A 27,243-nucleotide genomic window follows, 5' to 3' on the forward strand; every position below is an offset into this window, starting at 1 on the left:
CTGCAGGATTTAATGTCATGAGTGATATACCTTCACTTGCCCTGCCAGTGTCATGCCCCTTAGGGATGCTTTCTGCATCTCTCCCCTTGTGTCCTTGCCATGAGCTATGTCGTTGTTCACAAGCAGCTGTATTGACAAAGCATCACTTGAAGTAACTGACAAAATGTGCTTTGCCCTTCTTTGGAGCAAGCAGAGACTTATGCACATACTCCCCTGATTCACTCTTTCCTTTTATATTAAAAGATTAAAACTGGGTTGGATCCAGGGGTCTAGAACTCACTGAAGTCCCAGGCCCAGTTGTTTTCCTTGCTTAGCATTTGTCAAAATGTTTGGCATTTTGTTTCTGAGGCCGACAGTGCCCTTTTCACCTGCTCAAGCTTGGGAATGGTGTTTTCTTGGAGAGCAGCTCCTTTCTTCTCTGGTAAGCTCTGCGGCAGGGCTGGTTTGGGCAGACAAGTGTCTGAACCTGCTGCGGTCCCTGGAGAAGCTTGGAACCTTAGATGTGAAAGTGGCCTTTAAGTAACAGCTTGTTTGTACCTTCTCCCAGGAACTGAAGGCTTGGGATCTAGTGTCTGATTACCCCGGGGCTGGAAACTTTAGCTGTCTGCTGGATACCCTGACTGTTTTGTAAAGGGTCACCGTAACTACTCCTGTTGCAAGTGGATTAGAGATGCTTTGTGTTTCATGCATTTTCCCTTAACTTTCATTCTGTGGCTGCCTCACCTGGGAGGACTTAATCGCTGTGAAAGTGCTTATGCAGTCAAAGGAGAGGAGACTGGATTTCTCTCTACCATCATTCAAAGACACAGAGGTTTCTGTCTTGGCTGTGCAGGGAACACGGGCAATTAATAAATGAGGCTCGACCTGCTGCTTCGTCCTGAAGGCCAGCATCTCAGAATTCTGATTTTTAAAGTAGGTGAATGGATTTCATCCATGGATTTTAAAAGAGCAGAAAAGTAACTCAATCATATTAGACTCTTTAGTCTCATGCTCTCTTTTTAGTCCTATTTTAAGTCTTTTTCACCCTGAGCGCACTTTTAAAACCCTTGTTACTCAGGAAGCATGAACTCAGTTTTCCTTTTTTTGTTGTTTTTACATGCCTTTCCCATTTCTTTTGAAAACAGTTGAGAAGTTACCATGCAAAACCGGCACGTACTTCAACTGATCCCCTCTGGCAGTTGTTGCCTCTGTTGACTGTAGGGGTCAAAGTAAGTGTTAACTCTGTCTCACGCTGCTGATGGATGGGATGGTGCCACATGGACTCTGAGGGCAGGGCGAACTGATCACCTGCCTTCCTGTGAATCGTTGCCAGAGCCATCAAAATTTCAGCTCCAAGTCCAAGGGTGCCTCTGCAGCCCCCCTCAGCAGCTATGTGGGATGCTGGGAGTCGTTAGGGCTGTAATCTGAAGGCACTGAAGGGCACAGTCAGAGGAGGGAAATGTTTTCCCCTGGGGAACCTCTAGAAGTGAGGGCTCTGCACAAGGAGCAAACAACTCTGTTGGCCTTCTGAGTCCTGGTGTCCATGCGCTTATTTGAGCACTGTGGTGCTTTTAGCCGGGCTCAGTTGGACTATTTGGTCACATGGGCTGGAGCTAGCAAAGTTATGACAGCAGACAACTCTGCAGTGTGCACGCTAGCTAATTTCACTTGAGTCAGCCGGATCTGTACCCCAGCTCCTTCCAAGTGCCCAGAAGAAAATAGGACATTTCCCGTGATGGGAAAGAATAAGTCAACATCCGTCAGCACGAAGAAGTATGGGCTGTGTCCTGCTTTGCTGCTGAACAGTTGGGAGTTTGGGCATCTGTTGTGCTGTCACAGGGCCAGAAATTTAGACACACTGAATGGCGTTAATGGGAGAGGTAGTGAAGCCGGGTCTTCCCTCTTCCCTTCTCTTCTGCCACAGAGAATTTGTTCTTACCTGAGAAATTGGGAAGTGTGAACAGAGAAACTTGAGTGCTATTTTATGCTGCCATTAGATCCGATAGTCTAATCTGAAAGCAGTAATTCTCATGTAGGTAAACAGCTTACTTGGCAGCAAAGGCAAATTACACCAGTGAAAAACATCGTACTCTGGTATGAATTACATTTTATGGTGAGTTTGGAGGAGCTGCAGTCAGAAAAAACCATGTATGTTTTTACTTGCAATTTGAACAAGTGGATATGAAAATTACTCAAAGAAAATAAACCTCAACCATATCAGGTGAAGTATGTGCAAAGCAATACTGCATGTCCGCTAATTGTATGCTCCTGTGGTGTTCCTCTTTTGATTCTGTTCTCCATTTTCAGTACAGGTTTCTTTTCAGCAGCTTGCTTTCTTTTCGTTAGCTTGCTTCGTTAGCTTATTTTTTGGGTGCTCCCATTTATTTCCTAGCATGTATTGATGTTAACACTTTCTTTGCATTGCACCATACACAGTAGGACCTCTATCTGATGGTTACCCTCTGCGCCTTTTATCTTTAGTGCTTACAGCATTAGAATGAAAGCCTCAAGAGTGTCTCAGCATTGATTTTCTTAAAAACCCAGTGCTGCTCTGAAACCAGCTACCAGCTCTTCAGTTGTTTGAATTTAGTAAGCTTTTGTAAATTAGCAACTACTTTACATATTTATCTGTCTGTTTTCTATCAGCCTCTTCTAAATGGTAAAAAGTAGATCCTGGATGGATTCTCCCGTGGTTGTATCCTTTCCTTTTTGAATTAATTAAGCTATCCTCTAGAGTCAGAATATTTCAGATAATCCATATATAGGCTGAGTGTATCTTCTGATATCTTCTGATTTGCTGTTTCATACTCAAGCTGTAGTTTACTCCAGTGTTTGTCACAGATTTGTTCGCAGCAGTTGACTTCAGGTGTCATGTAGGCACTCAAGGCAATTTGCCGGTGTGCTCCTTAAGTCAAGTGCTCTCAATCACACCTTGGTTCCCGCTTCTCTTTTTTTTCAGTCCCTGGTTAGATTAAAATCTGAATACCTGACCTCCCCAGAAGTAATTTTAAGTAATGTGTTTTTGTAGATAAACCAAAGTAGATAGGGAATAGTTGTGAGCATGCTGTGGTGGCTGCTAACCTGTAATTACTCAAACAGAATGTGTCAAGCAAGCCTCATTTGCGTCTAAAAATATCTAAAGGAAATACTCTGTAAGATACTATCTGATGTTGCTGTGTGTTAAGCTTTCCCTGTACTTAAAGAGAAATTGCTGTATTCAGCTGAGCTGTTGACTCAGTAGGTTTTGCTATGTGTAAGACAGCTGAAAACGCTGCCTTTTCCATCAAAGGTCCCAAAGGAATCAGCTCACAGGCTCAGAGGTCAAAACTGTGTAAAAAATTCATGAGCAGAATACCCTGAGGTTGCTGGTTAGGTGGGATTTTTCAGCTGAAGAAAAACGGGGAAAAGTGAAGGAGAAGGGGAAGTTTAGTGCCAGCGGTGTGGGACGGGCAGTGCCTCTTTGGTGCAGTCTGAGGTGGCGGGGGCAGAGCCAGACGGGGCTCTGGGCCCGGGGGCACCTGCTGGGGCCACTTCCAGGTGGAGTCCATGGGAAGGGCTGAAGATGCTGCTCTAAGTGTCTGTGGAGGCCAGGAAAGCCCCTGGCAAGGCCAGGGCGTTTTGGAGATGGAGAGAACAGAGAAGCTTTGCTTCTGCCCATGCTTTTCTTCCCCCTTGCCCTGCATTTCCCACTTTTGCCCGACATGGCTCTCCACGCCATTCATCGATCCCTGCCATTTCAGTAACCGGAGTTTAAAAAAAATAATAACAAAATAGTTTGCCACTTCATGATTTTTAATCTGAATTTATGTTTCCATTTTTTACTTCATCCCAGTGAGTGAAAAAGAGGTTTGATAGAGTGTGTAACCCTCTGGAGTACAAATAGCTTCAGTAATAACCCTCCCATCTCAAAAAGTAAAAAATTCACAGAAGACCACTACATAATATTAGAGTCTGTAATTGCTGTAAACATGATGGGCGATTTGTATCAACTTGATTTCATACAGCTGTCTAGTGACAGAAATAGTGAGGGTATCCCTAGGGAAATTTTATAGTCGTGGGGGAATGTAGATAAAACATGAGCTTTTGAGTCTGCAATATGGTAGTGCTGATGCACACAAATTCAGGCATTTATCTGCTAAGTTATATAATTGCCCTAAAATAGGAATTTCAGAAAACTATGTTTCTTCTGCTAATAGCATGCCAGAGGGAAGGAAGTGGGATTTTGGGGTTGTCTGAAACAAGTAGGTGTTAGTTTGTTGCCACACCTGCATTGTGTTATTGGAGGAATATTAGTCCTGTTACACAAGGAGAGTAAAAAGGCTCTGAACTCAGAGCTACATCACTGTAATGTAATGCCATACTGTAAATAATTTTTCAAAAGCATAGCTGAGGACTGAATTGGTGCTTGAAGGAAGAGCTGTACTGTAAATTATAGTTCCTAAGTAGCAATAGCACTCTTCTGATATGTGGAAGCTCTGTATATTCATTGACCTCAGTGACTGAATATTTTAATGGGATGGTGATTATAATGGCAAAGATATAGCTGGCCAGTATGAATTGCTTTGGCTGCAGAAGCAAAGTAGGCAATGGTATCCATGTTTACTCCCATGGCTTCTCCAGAAGCTGTGGGAGAAGGAAGATGAGCACTTCTAAAAGAGTGCCCTCTGCATTTAGGAGTACCTCTGCAACTGAGCCTATGCAGAAGTATAAAAAAAAGATTGTTCCTCATTAGCTTTTGCTCCTTGCCTTACTTGATATTTATTAGCAATTGATTTTTGCTTAGATGTGGGCATTTATTGTGCTTATTGAGTTTACAGGTAATTGCATTAGCTTTGGATGCTCAGAAGCAATTAGGACAGAGCAAGTAGGGAGGCATTTTGCCTTGAAAGGCAAAATAAAGAGTGGGTAAGGCTACTGCACCCATGCCTTTGTGATAATTGAAAGAAGATCAGCCTTCTATGAGAAATGAGGTAAAACTGGTTGACTAGTATTTGCCAGGCCAGCTAATGGGAAAGGAATTGAAAAAAGCTTTTAAACCTGGTGAATCAGAAGCCTTGGGTACATATGTGCCTTCTCAGCCTACAATAAGGGTAAGAGATTCAATTTACCAGAGAAAAATAGAGGGATATATGAACTAATACAATTCTAAGAGTTCCTACACTGATGTCGTTAGAGCAGCTATTACTCCTTTTGGTAAGTAGTAATATTTTAAGTATTTGGATAAGGTAAAAGTGAGCTGTTTATGTTCAGGTAAATCTATAATTAACTTCCCTTCATCTTTATTCCCCTCTTCATCGTCCTCTGCATCCCCACACTCCAAATTTAAATCCTACAAAAAGAAGAGCTTACCGTGGGTCTGATGCAGTGCAATGCTTTCAAGAAAAGCCTAGGTTTTAATTCTCAGAGCTGTACTATGTATTTATACCTATCTTGAGTATTACAAGGACTAAAGAAGGGATTTATTATATGTCACAGTTTCAGGGTATGTGAGAAATGACATCTCATTGTTTGCCCAAGCTGGCATACTGAAATCTTTTACTAACTGTTGGGTCAAGGTTGACAACTTTCCTGTAGGAGAAGATGTAACTGGTCCAGACAGTGAGAGGACTACTGAATGGTCGTGGCAGAAGAGTTTGATAGCCATGAGGTTTATATTAGCAGATAGGCATCCTACACTATGTGCCATCTGCTTTTTGTTTGAATTGTGCCTCACAGGAAAAAAATGGTGTAGTCTATTAGGAATGTAGTGAATTTCCCTTGTCTAGTTTAATAAGATGCTCAGATCAGTTATTTTGTGGTCTGAGCATTAGGATTTCTCCAAAGTACAACTGCTGGGCCAAGCAACTCTTCTAGTGCTGGATTAATCCCAGTTTGCATGGCCTGTCCGGAAATATTAGAAGAATTAGTAGCATAGCATTAGAAGAGATGGTAGTGTAACCCTTGTGACTATCTCAGAGAGTCCCTGGATGCTCTGAGGACTGCTGTCTGCTGCTTTTCTACTGAATCAGGATATGGAGTGCAAGGAGCAGCGTGGTTATTTTTGTATGCAGAAGACTGAAAAATAATACAACAATTCTGCCCTTAATTTAGGCTGTATTGCACTCCTGTTAAATTGAAAACGAAAGACTACTTGATTTTTTGCTTTTTTACCCTCATTTTCTTGAGTAACAAAACGGTGTGGAGCTCAGGGAACTGACAGCTGGTGGTTTTCTGATGTGGGAGATTTGACTTGAAGAATATATGTGTGGGTGTGATGATACGAGGCAGCCTCTGTACAACCCCTTAGTGATGTGCTGTATACTGTTGTTATACATAGTGCCAAAATAGACAGTAATCCTCTTACGTGGGATTGTGAAGCAAGTAATAATAGAGCACAAGTCAGTGTCATCGGTTCAGAGCTGTTTTTTTGATAAACATATTTGTCATTTGTATCTCCTAGATTCTTTAGTACTTCTTAATCTTTATATTAACTAAGTCCTTCTCTCCAGCTGGAAATGTTAATGTTTCACAATTGTAATGTCAGCTGCAATCAAGACCTTTCTATTAATCTTTCTAATTGCTGCAGTTGCTTTAGAAAGGCCAAGGAGATTTTGATTTTTATAATTTAGCTCATTTCCTAATATGAAAAATTCAGATGAAGAAAAACTAAGATCACTTAGTCTGCATAAAACATTTCAACTGTCTTACGAGGCACCCTGAAAAGATCTGAAGCAATCAGAGTTACTGTCTGCAGGCTGTTCATCCCATTTAGAAAACATGAAGTTGGCTGCTGTGCAGCGGGGCAGGCACCATAAGTGTGTGCTGGAGGAGAGAAGCAATTAGCTCTAGAGCAAGTGCAGTCAGAGCAGAAAGGAAGGTCTGGAGGCGTTTAATTAATACTAATGATTTTGTGCTTATGGAGGCCAGAGTCATGATGGGTTACTGCCGCCTTGGTCTTGTGGTTCTCAAGTCATGCATCTAATGAAGATTAGATTCAGAAAAGCTTTCCAGAAAAGTTAATAAATCACAACTAACTATGGCACACTCTTATTCCTCCTGAAGATACAGAGGTACACCTGATATTGAATGGGAGCGGGATGAGATCTCTAAAGCTTTTTCATTTTTAAACAGATAACAAGTCCTCTTGGGATTTTTGTACCAAATTTATTCAAGTAATCTGAAATAATGAAAATGCATGTCTTCTATTAAACATTTCTCAAGTCACCAAACCAATTAGGGAAAAAAAACCCAGGGTTTCTTTTCCATTGTGAAACCAGTTGGGGAACAGGTATCATTTTTATTAATCTGAGTTTGATGGCAAAAGTACTTCTGATGGAAAAATGTTTAGCCATCAGTATATAGTTATTTGCATAGCTTGACATCTTGAGATGCATTTTTGCTCTTTAATTCTCAATTCTTATTATTCATTTTAACTTCCATTCATTCTTGGGTGGAAAATACAAGTAATGTCCCATTTCGTTTGAAGACCACTCTCTCTGTGTAACTCCTCTTGCTCCTGTTTTCATCCAGTACACTGTTCAAGACATATTTAGACTCCAGTAGGCTGGAGAGTATGAATTTTTCCATTTGCTCCCACTGAGAATATCAGCTCTGTGGCTTCAGGCTTACTTGTTGACATTTTGTAAAATGTTTCCCTGATGGGTTTCAGCAGTGTGCGTTAATAAAAGGATGATCTCTATGATGATTTACTCTTTGTGCAGGAGCACTAATATAACCCAGTTTGAGGTGTACGTGTAATCACAGACAATTTGGATAGCTGTAAGGGGCCAACCACAGTCATCTTTGTTTAGAGATTGCCTGTGTTTAGGTAGCCCTATGTCACCTCTTCTACTGATGGTTGTCTGTACAAACAGCTTTATTGTTCCATTTTGGGAGCAAGCTTCTGTATCACATTGCATTTAATACTTTGTATTGTGCTGATTGCCTGTTACTACATGTAATCAGATTTTGCAGGTATTGTGTGATTGAAGTATTCTTACTGCACATTACTGTATGGTCCAACAGTTACATATCAAGGCAATTAGTCCATACTTTCTCCAAGGAATAAATCAAAAGTACTGGATTAGAGTCACAGTGTTTATTGATTATTTATGTCACAAGAAAAAAGCTGAACAAAAGCATTTGGATTTTCCTATTTTGATGGATTTTTAAGTGTATAGCACTTCATTTCCTTAGTCTTCTGGGACTCTCCAGCTGAATGTTGTTAGTACCGTGGTCATAGCTTACAGGTCTGGTAAATGAACATAAGGCGTTGAATTCTGAATTGCAGGCTTCTGGATACCCTTAATAGCATCGATATGCTGTTAATGTAATGCAAAAAGAAAGGGTTAGTGTTAACTTGAATTGGATCTGGAGGCCGTTTTCGCTGATGGCTGTCCCGTAGTTTTTGTCAGCCAGCAGATGTGTTTTCACGTTGGCGTGGCGTGCGGCCTGGAGGGAGGTCTTCCACCGCACCGCTCCTTTCCCTTCGCTGTGGGCGAGCGCTGCTGCCGCTTCCCTGGCCCTGGTCTTGAGGATTTTGTGACTGCGGCGTGGATCAGACCTCCTGGCTGCCCTGGCAGAAACTCCCTCACCACCACCGGCAGGGCCAGGTTCATCCCGCATCAGCTCCCTCCCGTAGCTTGCCCGCGGCTGCCGGCCCTCATGGGAAGGAGGGGGATAGCCGTGGCACCCGGGGAGTGGGACAGCCGGGACACTGGGGCGCGGGTGGCTCTCAGGATCACCCGGGGCAGCAGCTCGCAGGCACACGGGTGAAACCACGCGTGGCGGCTGAAACGCAGGCTGGCTGCCTGCAGTGGTTTCTCTGGCAGCCTGAAAAGAGGCAGCGGCAGCAGACATCTGAATTTTTAACAACTGCCTGAAAAGTTTCACTCCTTTAGTCATAGACTTTCTTGAAATGGGAGTAGCTCGTGTATTTTCAGTATTTTGGAAGAGAGGATTTTTCTTTAATATCATAGTTGGAATGATGACTTCCTCATTGCACATCTTTCAGTGGAATATTTTCTCTGCAGGGTTTTCCCTCTATTACTGCGAATGTTTGAAGCTCCCACACTGTAGGTCACAGTACATTATCCATTGATATGCTTCTTGCACACTTGTAAATACAAATTTTCAAGGTAATATTGTAATTAATAGCAATACATTATTCATTAATGTGGTGCTTGTGTAGAATAGCAGCCAAATACAAAACCTGTTTGGTTTTATGCAATATTGGATGTTGAAAATAAATGATAAAATGATAAATGAAAAAAAGATGATAGAGATTTATCACCCCCCCCATAATAGACATGCTCCCTTTCCTTCCTTTGCAGTAGGAGTTTTTCTTCCAGCATCTTGCACAGACAAGCAGACATCTCCCCAGGATACTGCCAAACTTACTTTGTTCTCCCTTACCTGAAACGTTTCATTTTTGTTTCTGAAAACCAGGAGGAATTAAATTCATGCTGAAGTATCCATACTGTAATCTGCTTTCTGATACTGCGATGATGAACCTGATCTAAAAAAAAAAAAAAGAAATAGTGTAGAATAACCTTTGAGATTAAGGGCTGTCCTTTCACTGAGTAGCACATAGGGAGATGGATGTTACAGCCTAATGAGGTATTTCTTTTGATACTGAATATATTATTCTTACAATGGAAGGTCAAAGAATTTTCATTTAAAAATTAATAAAATAGGAAGGTAGACAAGATACAGTAATATATTATATTTTTTAGAAATGGCAATAAGTGGAGGTAGGTGATCCTGCAGAAATGTAAGCTGGTAAAGTTGTGTGAAGGCACAAGGCAGGACAACGCCACACACCAGTGCCAAAGAGAACCTCTGTCGAACCCCCCCAGTTGGGAAGGGCTTGTTTTCAAGCCTGACTTTTCTCTTTCCTCTTATAAACAAAGTTGATGGGTCTCTGCAGAGATCAGTATCTTCAGCGTAACAGGGCTAGCTGTGAAAATTTATGCATGTGCTTTTGGCTTGGTTTTATTGTATTGCATTTATTTATTTATTTAAATTGCAGGAGGGGGAATAGCTTCCATTCTTTAAGATTAAAACTTGATTGTTTAGCCTTCCTTTACATTTTTCCTAGCCATAGATATCTGAAGTTGTATTAATTGAGTGATGACAGCCTCAGCCTGAGGCACAGGAGAACTGTTGTATGGGTGACGAGCAGGAGGACCTCCGGGAAGGCTGTGTGGTGATGCCATCCTAGTGGAGGACTTTGGAGAGGAAGTTAAACAGACCAGTCAATAGTAATAACTATGATATTTTAGAATTGTTGCAAATGTTTGTTTCCTAAAACAAAATCTCTACAGAAATAAAAGCCTTCTATTTTTCTTTTGTTTTGAGTGGAATAAAGTATCAACAGTAAAGATGGCACATAAAATTTATGACTCAGGTGAACTTACTGAATAACTAGGTGGTAAATAGTTGTTTCCCAAATCAGTGCTCCGATTTTACACCCGTGAGTCTTCAGGATATTCCTGAAACTGGGCAATAAGGAGAGAAAGCTGTTTGCTAATTTTGTTTCTTCCTGTGATAATCTGAAGACATTTCATTGACTTCTGTGGATTTTTTTTTCTGTATCCCATCAATGTGAAGGAGAACACAGCGTGATCTAAACTTTTATTTTTTGTTTTCTTTTTTTGGCCTATGCAAATAGTTTGTTTTTACTTCATCTCCTGAGCCAGTTCTTCTATGATTGAAACATTACATATTTTCTGTGATTATATGAAAACTAAAAACTAAAGAAAAAAATACTCTGTTAAACAAAAGACTTTCTTTCTGGACACTTAGAAAGGTACAACTAAAATGAAAGGATGGATTCATAAAAACAGCTAGGGAAGGCAGTGTCCATCAGCCGTGTGCTAAATATCCCAAAGATAAGAGCCTGGTGTGGTACCTCTGAGTTGTTCCTCCTCTGGAAAAGGAGATGCATGCTGTTAGAGTTTTCTACACATTGTTTCACACGTGTGAAACTGAGAAGTAACATTTTAGTTTGGTTATTCAGCTATATTTGCTAAGAACAAATGTCTGATTCTGCTGCCATATCTCTGCTGGTGGTGGTGTCACTGCAGTGTTTTGATCTTTTAGTTACTAAGTTTTTCCCAACCGTTTTAGTGTTTGAAATGCATAATGCTGTGTTACTATCATTTGTCTGTTTTGAAAGAAACATTTGCCTGAGTGGTTTATTATACGAGTTAGCAGATGGTGATTCAACTGTGCTTGATCCAGCAAGAGTCTTGGTTCTGTAAGTACGTCTCCGGCTCAGAAAATCTCCACCAAGCACTTACAAAGCAGTGAGCAAAGTAGTAGTAGCTGTGCTGTTTGGGAAAACAAATGGAGCAGCCGTGATGTGTTTGACAAGGGTTTACGCAGTTTTGGGGCTTAGAATCGGCTTCTAGACAAGGGTCTGTCACTCCAGTATAACACAGAGTGACCTCAGTGATGCAATGGGTGAGCTCGATTGAGGAGCGGAGGAAGTTACGGCAAGAGATATCTCAAAGTTGAATTTACTGTGTTATGTTTGATTCCTGTATTCTGTGTATGAGTGTTACCATTGTATGCTTTATAAAACAGCCGAAGAACTTTACCTGTATAAGAGGTTACGGTAGATGAAGGTCTGCATTTCTCAGAAGTTCTGCAAAGACCCTTTTTTAACTTGCTCTGTTTTGTCTGAGCTGTTTGTGGTCTGAGTGTAGTGTCAGCACTGATGGCAGAAGTAGACTTGTCATCTTTGGATGTTTTTTAAAATTTGTTATAGACGTGCAATTTAGATTAGGGATAGGAATGTGTCAAATCTAATTATTGGTGTAATGATACAAAAATATGGAACTAAGCATGTTATATTAATTTATAAGTAATTTATGTAACATTTTTAGTTCAAGGGAATGTGATAACCAGAGATATTTTTGTTCTTAAGGCAAATGTTTTATTGTAGATTGCATTTTTATTTATGGAGTTTATTAGTAGCAAGTATGATTTAAACAGTGATTGAAAATTCAAGAGTTTTATTGCTGGTGTTCTCGCATTTGATTATTTCAACTTTCACATTATAACTTTAGTTGTTTTATAAGAGATTAAGGCTTACACCGCATCTTCAAGTATATGTGTTCAATAAATATCTGCGAGGGCTGTATTGAAACTTAATCTATACTGTCATAAATTAATCTCATGACAATATAGTTTGTTGAAATTATCAGTATAATGGATTACAATTGCAGTTAAGTATAACATGCAATATAGAAATGTGTTGCATGCTTTATATTTGCTCTTTGAAGGAGTACTAGATGTTTACATTTTTTGGTGATTAACATTTTTACTCCTTTTCTCTGCCTATGAGCTGCATTGCTTCCACTTGCTTTGTTGGCAAATTTATCAGTATGAATCTGAAAATGTAGTTAAGGGTCCAGCAGTGTGTGAAGACATCTCTCTTCTGTCACATGTTGTAAAAAACTCCCATAGAGTGGAAAGATGCCAGATCAATTTTCATTAGACTTGGAAAAGCTCTGACAGCAGCAGAGACCACTGGTAATACTTGCAATCATGGTTATTCCAAGCAACTACAGTATCATTCTTTGAGGACCTCCCTGTCAATCTCTTTCTCTCTCTCTGTCAGAATAATTTAGTAACTGAGGATAAGATTTCCCAAGGAGCCTAAGGAAGTCAAGGGATCTGACTTTAAATGAATTTCAGTGGGATTTAGGGCTCAAATTTAATTTTCTTTGCAAACATAAGCCTAAAGTTTCAACAAGTAACTTGTTTGTGGTAAACTGATTGAAACCTGTGATCATTTGCAGATTTTGTACATAAGTGTAATCTTCCAATTGAATCTTCCTAATGTAAATAACCAAAACCATGTTCCCTATGAGAAGGGATGCAAATGGACAAAGATACTAGAAAAAAAAGGTCACTGAATTGCTTGAGTAAGCAAAATCGAAGTAATGAAATATATTTTATTTTCATTGGAACTTCATAACTTATTTCCTAAGCCTAGCCTGGCTGAGCAGTTTCTATGAGTCCAGGCATCAGTACCAGCTCCTGTTTTTCTGCTGCGTTCTTGCTCTTTGGTGCTCTCAGGGTCGGCCTGGCAGAGAGGGACGCCCCAGGGTGCCTCAGGACAGCCTGGAGGTTCCCTGGCTGCCGCAACCAGTACCAAGGCCACCCGTTCTGGGGCTACTTCTGCTAGATGTGCAACTGATACACTGGTGAAATATGTAAAGGGCATGGGGCCAGCTCTGGTCCTTCCCTTACCTGGGCAAGGACTTTGGATCTTTCTCAAGGCAGCATGGCCAGGAAGGAAAGGTGAAGAGGTTTCTTGTCTTTTGGCATGCTTCTTTGCAAAGGATGATGACTGTTTCTGCAAGATCTGCTGTGTTAGAGACAAAAAGAGAATTTGTGGGATAATTTAATGCTTTATTGGGCCAGAAAGGACTGTTATGTTCATTTACTCTGACATCTGTGTTGAATCAGATTTCATTACAGCGTTACCCCTGTGCAAAGCTCTATTTATATAAAACTGTTTAGCTTAAAATGAACCACTCACATTTACAGACAGTCTGCCACATCCCTATGAATGTAGTATAGTTATCCTGTTAAAAAAGTTACTGCTATGAAAGTGTGCCTAAAGTTGGCTGAAAGTCATTTGTACGTAGCCACTAGCCCCCACATTTTCATGTCTGTCTGCTAAATGTGAAAGCATCCTTTACTATTGGAGAATAACAATATGCGTAATAATCTGCTAATCCAAGTAGTTGAGGAACAAAGCTGTCATGTCTAATTCTACTCACAGAAGAGAGAAAGAAACAGAATGAACAGTCTTTAAAACAATTGCAGACCAAATAAAAGGATATTGGCCAATTTTCCCCCAAAGATGTCAGCAGAATAATTAAATTACCTAATTAGTGAAAGTAACTATAGCTGATTTTAAATTTTTCAGTTTTTGTGAATCAGCTATGTATGGTGTTTTGAAATACCTTGGAAGGATCCCTGTAATATAAATAAATTTCTCTTGGAAATGCTAACACTGCAAGTTAGTAATACTTCTATATTTTATTAACATATTAACATATCTTACTGTGACTGGGAATGAGCTGCAAATGGAGCCCTAAATCACAGTGACAATTTATATCTTAAAAAGGAAGACAAATGTAATTATAATATTACCATTAAAGAGAACCTTTTGTAAGAGTAATTACTTTTTCAATGCTGCACTTGGTGTTTAAACTATGCCATTTAGTAGCACTGATAGAGATGTTCAGATAGTTTCACTCTGGCAAATTATGATTCAATTAAATCTTGATTTTTGGAATATATTGATTTAATATTTTTTTAAATGTAGAAAAATGGATTTCTTTTTTATAAGGTTGAAATATTTACCTTACTTTACATTAGTTTGACCTTTATGTAGGAATACAGGTTAGCATTTAAAAAAATAAAGTAATTTTTACTTGACACATAGACAAAACCAAACCAAACCAAACCATGTAAAACACATTACTTAATAATGTCAAACCACAATATTTTCATAATTTTTATTTGATTATTAACTTTGCATGTCAGTATCTACTTTTCCCTGTAAGATGTACATTCATTTCTTTCAGGACCCTAACTAAAATGGTCTAAGCAATCATATGTATTTATAGAATCAGTTTGTTATTAACAATGGTGTCTGTGGTGGTTTTCTGTCCCAAGCAAAAATATGAATGAATTTCCTTTTGGTTTCTTACAAAACTGTATTCCCCTCTTTTCTCCATGACTCTGAGATCTTCATTTCTTTTTCTCTAAATTTCTTGTATATCTCTTACAGTTCACATCCCTTGATCTATTTGGTTTAGCAGGGCCTTTTCAGGGATCAACAGCAGCAGCTCTGTGCTTCTCTGTCCTATTTCATGGGACTGTGTCAAGCGTGCCAGGGTTGTTTGGGAACAACTTGTTTCTCCAAGGTCCACCCATTAGCTTCTTAACTATGGGGAAGGAAGGAGGTGCTGGGGCATTTCCTGCTGGCATTTCTCCATAGGCTGGGATGTCTACACAAGGGTGAAGGTAACTTTCCCTAACTCAGGGTTATTTCTTCTTTAATTCAAGGTATTAAATCCCAGGAGTCTTTTAGTTCAGTGAATCCAAGTCAGGGCCCAGAAGCTCACAGTGGTCCTGGTATTTGGTGTTGGCACAGGGATATACAGAAGTTTCTTCTGCTTTGCTGACACTAAGGCCATGGGGTCCATGGTCAGGCTTGTCATGGCCTGGGTTCCCCTGTTATTTAGATAATATCGATCTAAGACCTGGCTATCTAGACCTGGCTGTCGAAGATCTGGCTAAGCACCATTTCCTACTAGGTGGTTTTACTTCTCCTGCCCTAATTCTATTAGAAGTTGTGATTAGAGCCATTAAGAACATTTTGCTGTTGCATCAATACCAAAAACTGCTTTGTTGTGGGCAGTGGTGGAGAAGACAAGGCAAGGCTGTCGTTTTCATCGTCCATCTGTTGTTGATAAGGAGACTGTGCTTGAATGTTGAAGAAGCTCATTTTGGTGCTGCAGCAAAAAACTCTGCTGTCTCCAAGCAGAACATGAAGCTGAATGAACTCTCATGTCTATTTTTTGATCCCTCTATGGAGACACAGGGAAGGAGAGACCCCTACCCAGAACCCAAAGCTCAAGTTTTTTTTCCAGAAACAAACATTTCAGCATAATTCCAATTTTGTGAAAATGCCAAACAATGTTTGTTCCTATGAGAATAAACAGCAAATTTTGAAACTTCGGAGGTTTTCATAAAATGGTGGTGTTGTCCCATAGCCAAAATAAATAGCGTCCACTATTTATAACTGTTACACATGGATGGAAATGTTTTTCAGACTCTTTGACCTGTAATAGTATTTTCAATATGGTTTCAAATATGGCTGTATGGTTCTGCATTTCACTTTACCAATGGTTATTTAATATTTTTTCTTATTGAGGCTACTGCAGCTTTCAGCCTTTTGAATGTAGAAAAATAACTTCTTTAGCAACACAATAAATGTTAATAAGACTAACAGGGTCATCTGCAAATTACTGGAATAATGTGCTTTTGCTTACAGGCAGATTTTCAGTCAGATGTGAGTAATGAACTGTAATTCCTGTTGTTTCCGTTGAAAGATGAAAATGTAAGTGCAATTTACAAAGAAAACAAGAAGAAATGCTATTTGGCTTGCCCTTCTTTACAATCTATTAACGAGCGGTAGTCAAGGGAAAACGATCACCAACATTTTCAATAATTAACCTGTGTCTCCTAGGCAGAAACCAATTTTTGAAAGGAAATTAATTCTGAGAGAACATGATTGAAATAATTTCCCCCTTTACTTCTTTGTTCTGTTGTCTTGCTGGTGGGACAAAGGAAAAGTGAATATATGTAGAAATTCTTTGACTGTCAGCATCTAACCTTCCCTCTCAGTAGGTACTTGGTCTATCTCTGTTTCTTCCTCACAGTTTGTTGCCTGAGCACAAAGGGTCTGGTTTTGGGTAATGATGAAATATGCAAAATGTGTGTCAAACCTGCCTCTGAACATCAGGTGTTTATGTCTGCCATTACCTGGTTTGTGCACAATAACTAGTAAAGCCCAGATTCATAGACATTAGATATTTAATGTACATAGATTTTGCTAAGGAATTGGTACTTATTGCTGGTTCTTCCGATGGTGCATGATGGCATACTCTAAAATCTGGTCCTGTGCCTGATAAATCTCACCAGGTTCTTCCCTGCTTTTCCTCCTGGAGTGGGTGCATTCTTCCAGCTGAGAGAAACAAGAGGACCTGAACAATACATTCCTGTCTGCTTATGCTGTTAGACTGCCTGAACATGATATAAAACTAAGATAGATACCAGTATTCTCAAACACTCTTCTGGGCTAGGTTCTGCAGGTCTTGTAGCTATGGACCTGAACTTTCTCACTGCATTTTTAAAATCACAGAATTTAAAAATATTTCAGTCTCTTTTTTACATTTGATTATTAGTGATCTGCCTGTTGAGGTCTGCTTGCAGGCCAAATTTCAGGTTTCACTGTTTGATATTTTTTAATTATGATAACCTAAAGGAAAGGGTGTGAGATGCAAATGAATGCCCCAGACTTACTCAAGTTTAGTTGGAAGTAGTACTAAAGAAATGAAGATTAGTTTTAAGAAGTTGAGATCAACAGAGTCTGTAAGCACGTGCCTGGGGATAGTCCGTAACGAAAATTAAATGTGTGTGTGTAGCCTCAACTGCCAAACCATTAAAAAAAACAAAGCCAAGCAATTAAAAGGCAGAGATGAGAGATTCCCAATTGACATGACTTAACGGAAAGAATGACTGTGAGTCAAAAGGCTGCTCCAGTATCTCTTAAAGACAGCCAACAGCTTCAGCATCCTCTTATTAGGAGCATCACTGAGTAATAGGACAGAAGTGCCAAGTCCTGCTTGCCTCGTGAGAGTAGCCCCACTGACTTAAAGGATGATACTACTGTGAGTGATGAATTCACTACTGTGCATTTAGCTTTCAGTGTTTGAATGAATGAGAAATAAGACAACGAAATTCTCTAACAAGTTATTTCTTGGATTTTGGATGTTAAGGCTTTTAAAATAATTTGGAATAGTAGTTTGCTTAGGATTTAGGTTAGTGATTATATACAGTAGATAATTTTCTGTATGGAAATTAACATTACATTTATGATGTTTCATTGAAGGTAGCTTTGGGACGCTGACAGATAAAGAATTCGGAAGGGACTGAGAAGTCACGCAGTAGGTATTTACATGAAGGGTCAATGTCTCTGCCTAGTACCATTATTTAAGGGTATTTGCAGAAGAAAACATCTTTAAGAAACATGCTTTTTTGAAAAGTTAGACTCTGGAAACTCACAGACCTTCCTGGGATACATTGTCTTATGTATATGGTACAATGTACTGACAGAGACTTGAAAAACTTGAAGGTGAGGTGTGGAGCTTTTTTGAGAACTGATTTCCAGAAAATAACAGCCAAGAGCAAAGTTTTGCCTTCCGGTGCATCTTTGGACAGTCTCACTGCATTCAGCACAAGTAGTTTGTGCATCTGTCTGAGAGCTAAATTTAGTAATGGGGCATTTCCAAATCAAAATTCCCTACATGTGGAAAAACACCTCGGAGGTTTAGGAAAGACAGTTTGATTGTTCTCTAACTTATGCATTTAAGTAGTTGTTGACACTTCAGTTTTAAAAAAAACCCATCTCTTTAGGGGAACAATGCCTCTTAGTCCATGGAAAGAATGTTAGAGCATCTTTGTTTTCAGTTTAGATTCTGATCATGCAAGTATAGACAAGCTTATCTTTGGTCACATGATGATTCACATCAGTGGGGACTTTCCATATGCTTCAAGTCAGAGATAGTTGTATGTGTTTTTGGAATACTGTCACCAGAAGGTTCTTGCCTTCGAATTGGTTTAAGAACAGATAGAGCTGATAAAGCCTGATTTGCTTAATTATCCGATCTAAGAATTTCCTCATACGTGGTGTCTAAATTCAGTTAACCACACTGATATGGAAACTGCACTCAGAAATTGCAGCTGTTTTCACTAAACTCTTACAGCAGATGTCTCTTTTTCATATTTACTTACTAATCACAAGTCATGCTTGGTAATATCATCAGCAAATGTTTATTTATAGGTGAATACAAAGAGAGAAAAGACAGATTTTGAAGGAAAAAAAGAAGTAATATTTGTGTTTCCAAATGAAACAGCTGTCTCTAAAGAATGGGACAGTGTCCAGTTGCCCCTTGGGTTTCTACTTCCACAGTTCTCAGGTTTAGGAATAAAGAAATAAAGACTCCCTTTTAAGCACTGGAGTAGTTTTTCTTGGGGCAATCTCTTCTTAAGCCGAGTGTCTCTAAGGCTGAAATAACATGGTACAAGTGCAAGCCTTTCCTCTCTGATATTTTCAGTGTTTTCAGATTTTGGCTTGGATGCGCACACCTGTTGATATTGTAACCTAAAGACAAGTGCTGAGTCTGTGAAATCTTGATTTAAGATGAATTGCTTTGTAGGCACTGTGACTCCTCAGCATAGCAAGTGACTTGGAGCAGCGCAGTGACAGTGTATGAGAGGTACACTTTGGGATAGGCAGCCTGTTTTAGCTTGTTTTGTTTGGGCTTTTTTTCCTGTTTTTTTGTGATGTTAGAATTGGTTCCTGTGAAAATGATTGTAATATTTTAGAATAAGACCACAAAAGGAGAATACAAAGCATAAAGCAGCTTAGCTGTTTAAGAGAGGGAATGATACCTGTTTTGATACGAATGATATTTTAGTAATAAATCTGTAAGAGAAAAGTAAAAATGTAATGCTTTTCATCTGGCATTGACAACTCACTGGACATATTTGTATTTAACGTAACTTTCAGCATTTTTTAATGGAGTAGTAAGCTGGACCATTCATTTTAGTTTGCATGGTAGGCATATAAAATTATGTTTTGGCTATGCTTCTCTATAAATTTGTCTCCTATATTTGTAGAATCTTCCTTTGAAAATAGTGACAAATATATTCTATACAAAGATCAAGGGAGGCTACTGGAGTAGTTTTGTTGCTCTGTTTATTGTTTTGAGTGGAGCACTGGATCTGAGAGACTTTTAAAGTCATGGTAACGCTAATACATTTTGAAAGGAAATGATTTAAAGATTTGATCTGTACATTGTTATCTGAACTGCAGTAATGCTCAAAGCATTGTTTTTTCCTGAGCAAATAACCACATTAAAGCAAAAATCCTAAAGCATGTATAGATAGGCTTGGTTGTGTGTTCATGAAGAAAAGAAGGAAGTGAACTGATTTCCTGACTTAAAAGCTTTGAGAAGTCTGCCTGGCTTCTTCTCACAACTCCTCTCAGTTTTGTGTCCTCAGGCTCAAAAGAGTGGTTTAACCTTATGGTTTTTTGGGTAGCCTCTGTGTGGGTGAATTTAGAGAGGGTGAGGTAAATACACCTTTATGAATGGGTGCAGTGTTTCTCTGAAAGCTGCTTTATGCTTGCTTGTCCCTTGCTATCCCATCATGGTGCTGGGGCATGAGACGAATAGGGGAGAACTGAGACATGTTCCCCATTGAAACCTCCACCTGTCAGCTTTGTTCTGTGCAGAAATTAAAACCTGCTCAGTACCATGGAGAAATATCCCGCTGCTTATTCTCCAGTGACAGCATAGCTCAGCCTACCAGGGAAATGTGCTGCCAGTAGGACTAGAGCATGGTGATGCTTCTTTTGCTTGCAAAATCCCAGGTGGTAGCCCCGTGACTATGTATTTTTTTTTCTGTAGCCCCCTAAATTTCCTGACACACAGAGACATAGTTGGGATTCTATGAAGTTCATCTTCCCATTTCTGTTAAAGCTCACTCCTCAGGTCATAGACAGGTAGCCTATAAACATGGGACTTTTCTTGCAAATTCACATGAATGTTTTGTTTTGTTTTGTTTTGTTTTGTTTTTATTCTCCCTTGTGCTGTTCTTTCAAGATGAGTGTTGTTCAGCAGGTAGGACACTGAGTTATTGCTTTGATTAATTAAATTATACTCTGGACTTCCTACTCTACTCCATGACTATGGGGGATTAATTTTATCTTTTGTATCTCTGTTTCCCTATCAATACCCTCATGCTAATGACAGTTAAGTTTTTGGAGTAAAAATTTGAAATCTACAGATATAAAAGGATTGTACTTCTATGTCACTAAAAAGTATCCTGCAAAGTCTACCTGCAAAGTCTATGAAAAATGCCATAGTATTCTGACAGGAAAAAACATGCATATATATATATGTACACCTCCAGAATGCTTTTGCAGGATTTTGCAAATTCTAAACTTTCATTGAAAATAGAATAAAGGTCAAATTTTGCTTGCCTTACACGTGTATGAAATGAACAGTTGTACTACGGTGACGTGCTGCCAAGATTTGAACAATAGGGTCTTTCAGAAGTGTTCCTCCTCATCCAGTGATAAACTCTGTGAGGTGACATGTGTGTGCACACAAAGGAGATGAGAGAGACTGAGCAATATATGCCTTTGTTTTTACTTTTTAAACCAAAGTGGATTTTTTAGAACCCGGAAGCTAGACAGCCTGTTGTAGCCCACTAATGTTGTGTACTTTCTGATCATCTAGGCACAATATGATGCTTGTGACTTTAATTGGTACTAGCACTACTAATATAAAAAGGCACAGTTGGAGGGTTAACATTGTATGCATTTGAGGATGCCATAGGGACATATGTTACATATTTCCATATGCAAAATGTATGGAAGTTGTCATTTGGTGTGATTAGAGGAGGAAAAGGACATTCAGAGTATTTTTATGACCTCTGTCTCAGTATATTTTTATAGTGTGGGTAGATTACAAAAAATAAAATCTTTGGCAACAAAGTTATTTCATGCATGTGATGTGAACACAGGGATTTTTGGACCCATAGAGGATTCAGTCTGTCTTATTGTAGTCATACAGACTTTGCTGCAATAGGCTCTGTGTAAAGCTTTCTTCTGTTGAAGAAGAATCTCTTATGAATAGAAGCAATAGACAATATTATCAAATGTTGTCAAAATGGCAGCATTCATTGCAACGTGTCCCAGGATGAACTTTTCAGTGGAGGAGAATGACATTGCTTAATCTTATTTCGCTTTGGTAGGTAAATTCCATGTGTAATTCAATTACTGTTGCTTTGATTCCCTTTTGCTCTCCCATCCAACACCTTCGCTGTGGTGGATGTTTGTGGCTAAGCCTGGCTAACCATAGCCAGCTGCAGTTTTGAAACTAGACAGCCTTGCTAGTATGGTGTTGTGCCTGAGGTAATATGCCATGCTGACGGCATACTCTGTGAGGCAGAGAAGCTCCTCAGGTACAAAACTTCAAAGGAATTAAAATAATCATAGCTGGATATCATGGGGGCAAATGGGCACTTAACGAACTGTGTCTGAACCAGGATATTTTTACTTTGCAGTCTATGTCAGAGGTAGAACTATGATCTGAAAGACTAGGTTTGGGAGGGCTGGGAAGGGCTATCCCTTGTCACTGAAAAGAAGGTGCACCCAGAGGAAGAGTATGCTTGCTAATGCAAACTCCTTCTCACAGCACTGAGTTCTTCAGAGGAAAGGGAAACTTTAAAAAATCTTCAAGGTCTTTGGACTTTGAAATTGTCTTGTTTAAATACCATGTCATTTTAGTAGACTAACCTGTGCTTTGGTTTGAAGACTTAAGATCCTATATCACAGCTGCAGAAAGCTATGACAGGCTTCTGGGGAAAAACTTGCAAGGTCCAGTCTGAGCTGCTTGTGTTGAATGTCATGAGTAGTTCTCAGATGGCTCTAATTCAGCTAGGAGAGGGTGACCTGCAGATGCTTTTTCCTGGAGAGACCCACGTTTCCAGAGGAGCGTACTCAGTGACTTGCCAGCATTGAACATGCATGGCTAATGCAGTAACTCTGAGAGGTACAAGTTTTCATTTCAAAGAAAACCAATCAGAAGACAATCAGATGAATGTTGTAGCCCGTATGTCTATATTAACAGTAGTTTCCTCATTTTATCTTTTGAAGATGATTTATTGTTTGGAGTAGAGCTATAACTTGTAGAATGTACATCATCTCTATTTTACCACAGGAAAGGAGATATTACTGCTATTTTATAGCATAGTTTTTTATGACTTAAGAAATTTGGAGGCAGCTTGCAAATCTAAGCACCAGTCAAGGTAATGGCTAGGAGGTTAAAAGACAAATCCTGGATTTCCTTAAGTGCAGTTTAAAAAATCATCTGGATACCATGTGGCCTGCCTCTGCATCACAGTACTCCAGCATGTCTCCTGATAGAAATGTTTGTTAATTCTGTTGTTGAAACTTCTCAGTTGTTGAATCAGTGCAACTCCCTAGATCAAGATCCCAGATCATGGTTCTAAGAGGGAGGACCAAAAAGAGCTAGCTGAAATGCCAGGTAGGAGGCTGAAAGGAAGGTGCTCCTACATCATCTACATGTTTCAGAACCTTTTTCATCCAGAAGCTGGAGACCTTCTAGTGACCTGAGTGGAAAAAATTGTGGAACAGTTCTCCATAGAATTTTTTATTTGTGAAGTGGGTTCAGTTTTGGTGATGTCCTGATTGAATCTGTTTCCAGTTAATTTTCCTTTCCATATCATCCAGTAATCTTGGTGGCCTGTTTGGGAATCAGGAACCTCTTTATTCCTGGACATTGGGGTGCATAGCTGTGAGGGCTGTGACCAGAATTTCAATGGTCCAGGACCCTGGAGCAGCCTGCCAGGGTGATGCTTGGAGATGGCTCTCCCTTCACTTCCACAGCAAGGTTTGGAGGTTTGGGGCAGATTTTTTCAAGTACTTAATTTTGAAATATCAAAATCTTTTACTTGCCATGTTCTATCTTTAGTCCTATTTAGAAGTCCAAATCAGTTTATTGCACTTGGTGTTTGGTTTCTGACAGTGGCCATTACTAGGTGCTGAGGAAGATTCTGCAGAGTGTCTTAAAATGGCAATCATGGAACTCATGTGCTGACTGGTTTCCTCCTGCCCTGGACCAGGCACGTGGGGGCTCTCTGTTTTCTGAAAAATCCAGAAAGTTACATGTTGCCTGTAAGTTATATTAAAAAAAAAATCTCAAAGCCTGAACAGCATACAGTAATTTTAAAAGACTTCTGAAATGATTGACAGCATTCCCTCCTCTAACGGAGCAGCGGCGTACACTGGTATTTTTATCTTTACTGTACAGTATTTCTGCTGATGAAGAAAAACCTCTGAAGTTACCAGGTGTACAAAATACTCCATCTGGGTTGTGCTTCTAAGCCTAAGCAGTGGCTGCATTTTGCCTGTTTCAGTGGTGGAATTGAAGCTGAATAAATACAGCATAAGTATTTTTTCTGAATACTGAAATGAATGGATTATGTCACTGTTTTACTCCCTTTGTGTTTCCTATGTAAACTTTTTAGAGACCTGAGTTTGCTGTAGTTGTGTGAATCAATTTTCCAAGCAAACATTTATGGGACAAAATTTATTATAGAGGATGGAGTTCAGGTTTTTTTCCCTCCTCATGATGTGGATTTTGCAAATAACAGTTACTGTGGGGTTTATCTAACCACTTAACTGCTAAGGAGCGGTGTAACAATGTGTAATGGAGCATTTTAGGCATACAGAGAATTGTTTACAATCAATCCAGAAGGGAACATGGCTGGAATAAATTTAAATAGTGAACACAGTTCTGGAAACCATTATGCAAAAAGGACTTCAGCAAAATCTAATTATTTGAAATTGCAGATTCATAAAAACTGAAAATGTTTTAAGAAAGAGAAAAGTGATAAATCTATTTAATCAATTTGTAGTCTGGAAGCATTTTTTACTATAGGCAGTTTACCTTTTGTGGTAGCTTCTGTGATTTTTTTTTCCCCTGGAATAGAGCTCTCAGATAGCAGTCCCTTTTTAGTCCTGAGAATGTTCTCTTTCTTCTTTCTCTTCTTTCAAAACATAAGATGAAATGTACAAGTTATTTTGGTTTAATCAGGCAGATTTAGTGATTTCTTTTTGCTTATGTTGTCCATGAGATGTAGTTTACTATAACTGGTAACACAGAAACCCAAGCTCTAACAACTCAGTTATGCTTCCTCAGCTGCTGCAGTCTAGGACACAGCAGGGTCCCCTGACTGAGGATGGGACCAGAAAGGATGGAGTCTGCATACCACCATGGAGAGAGACTGGTCCACAGAAACCATGTGGAGATAGAGATTTTGCCGTGAAGATGATGTTTTCAGAGAATTACATAATGAATTGTTTTTTCATGTGCTAGATAGTGGGTCTGCAGCAGCTGAGCAAGTGTTGTGCTGCTGGAGCTTGGGTTTTGGTGGTACCAGACATGTGAGCGGATAGCAGAGACCTTACAACCTCTCTTGCCTTTCGTTGCAGCCAGACAGTACGGGAAGCAGGGCAGAAGCATCTTAGAAGCGATGGGTACTGCAGGATGCATTAAGGAAGGAAAGAGATGGAGTAGGGGAATAAGAGAAAAATCTTTGGAAGATAGCTATGGTCTTGATGGTGGGGTTAACTTCATATGGATCTTGTAAAAGGTGCCTGAATTTAAGGTTGTGATAACTGACCTTGGCTTAGTTCAAAAATTGATTTGGGATTTGCAGAAGTAGAAAAGGAAAGGAGTGGAATTGCCAAGATGTAAGGGCAAGACAAATGACAGCTTTAAATTATCCACCTTTCAAAACCTGGAAATGAGACCAGGGGGAGCTGTGGTGTTTTCTCACACATACCCTGGTATGGATGGCTGAAGGACCAGGACTGGAGACTGCACTCTGAAGAGCATCTTGTAGAAGACACAGCAAATAAGAGCCTTGTATTGGTATCTCCTACTCTGTTATTCCAAATGATAAGGATTTTGCTGTCATCTAACGTTCAGTGATGATGTTGTAAAATGTGTATCTGTGTGGTTGCATATGAGAAACTTATTTTCATTTTAATAACTTTTTAAATTGGGAAGTTTCTTTTAAAATAGCATTAAAATTTTAAATTTAAAGATCAAATGTTCTGAACAAGGCAGGAGTCTCACAGGAAATACAGTATATATGGTCTGCTGGTATCAGTATGTAAAACAGGGGCAAGTCCATGGCTACACAGAAAAAGCATAATTCTGTCAATCTCTAGAATAGGAATATTTGATTTCTTAACTTTGATGGTTCTTTTAAATCTGGTATTAGTCTGATGGTAACTAAGCTGGAATGTTGCACTTTGTTCTTTGCTGTCTTAACACAATTTTTATCCTTTGCTTTTCTGTTTGGTTACCATTAATTATATTTTTTCTATTTATGTATTAAATTTTGTTTTGATTCAAAGGAAATGTTACCAAATATGAAAAATATTGTCAAAGTCAAGTATGGATTCCATCCAAAATACCAAAGTAATATATACTTCCATCCATGATTTGACTGAAAACATACAGAAAACAGCAATTTTCTTATCAATATGTTACTTATGCAGAAGTTGCTGCCTTTGAAGGTTGCAAAAAAGGGCTCTAAAGGTTCTGGGGTATGAAACTTCCTGCTTTAAGAGGCATCTTTTACTTTTGGATTTTATGTGTAAATAACTAACGAAACATTATTTTGTTGATGTACAACTCTGACCTTTTATTTCCTCAGCCATCATGTATGTAATGGGAGCACTTGGTCCTGCAGCTGGATACTTACTAGGAGGACTTCTTATTGGTTTCTATGTTGATCCTAGGACAACTGTTTATATTGACCAGAGTGATCCCCGATTCATTGGAAACTGGTAAGGGTCAACCATTTTTCAAAACTACTCTCTAAATTGCTGGTGAGGAATTGAGACAGGTTGGGCAATCGTATCCCTTGAGGGCTAGTTGAAGGTTGTAGTAGGAGGCCAAGGAAGAGGAGGTTTCTGTCGATTACTACACACTAGCCTGTGACAGAGAGGGAACACTTCTGCAGAAGTGCATGGGCACATTGCATGGAAAACCTTCTGCTTTTGGCTGCTCCAGGACTGGCTCTGACCACTGTGGGCACTGACTGACAGTCCTCAGCACAGGGATGGCAGGACAGAATATCCATGTTGCAGGAGACCATCAAGGATCACTGTTGCCCGGGGCCAAGCCCTTGCTGCTGGAAGGTGGATTAATCCTTTCTTTGGTCTTCCAAAGCAGGCAGCAAGAAACGCTGAGCTCTGCTGCCCAGATGAGAAATGGTAGACTTCATTTACACTGGTCTAGGAGAAGGAGATTGAATGGGGTCAGAACATGGTCTTTCCAGTCTTGTTTCTCAGGGTGATGGCTCATGTTTAGGCAGCAGATGATGCAAACCATCACAGTACTCTCTAGTAAATAGTAGGCTTCCAGCAGCGCTGAGATGTAATGGCCATAATCGTTAGCTGATGTCTTTGGGCAGCCTTTGGTATGTGGCCTCCTTGGAAAATACCTCTTTGAGGAAGCAGGTCTTGAGGAGTCTTTAACTGGCTTTTCTCAGATAATTCATAAATCTGCCTTGAAATTTTTGTGCAAGCGCAGAAAAGACTTAAGTTCATTATCCCAGGAGGAGACCTCTACTTCGTAAGTGTAGGGTGCAGTGTCAGTTCTCATGCATTGGATTAGTGTTTGTCACTGTGCCATTGCAGTCAGATCGTATCCATTTCTATTTATCCTGCAGTGATCTCTCCTGACAGTTTGATGTGAAAAATTCTCTCTTTGGAGTGTTCTTAAACCTTTGGAGATTTATCACTGCTTTATTTGTCTTAGTCCAAGAGCATTGCTGCACAGGACTGTCTAGCTGAAT

The 27,243-nt window shown here is 39.5% G+C and overlaps 1 protein-coding gene across 1 annotated transcript in view; it reads left to right on the forward strand.

Moving 5' to 3' along the window:
* Window positions 1–27,243, forward strand: part of SLCO5A1 (solute carrier organic anion transporter family member 5A1) — an 82,577-nt gene that overhangs the window by 6,984 nt on the left and 48,350 nt on the right. Inside the window, exon 2 of the mRNA XM_030011751.1 lies at window positions 26,098–26,230. Coding sequence (XP_029867611.1) covers window positions 26,098–26,230 — 133 coding nt within the window. The remainder of the gene's footprint in view (window positions 1–26,097; window positions 26,231–27,243) is intronic.

Source organism: Aquila chrysaetos, chromosome 4 (genome assembly GCF_900496995.4).
Source record: "Aquila chrysaetos chrysaetos chromosome 4, bAquChr1.4, whole genome shotgun sequence".
Lineage (NCBI taxonomy): Eukaryota > Metazoa > Chordata > Aves > Accipitriformes > Accipitridae > Aquila > Aquila chrysaetos.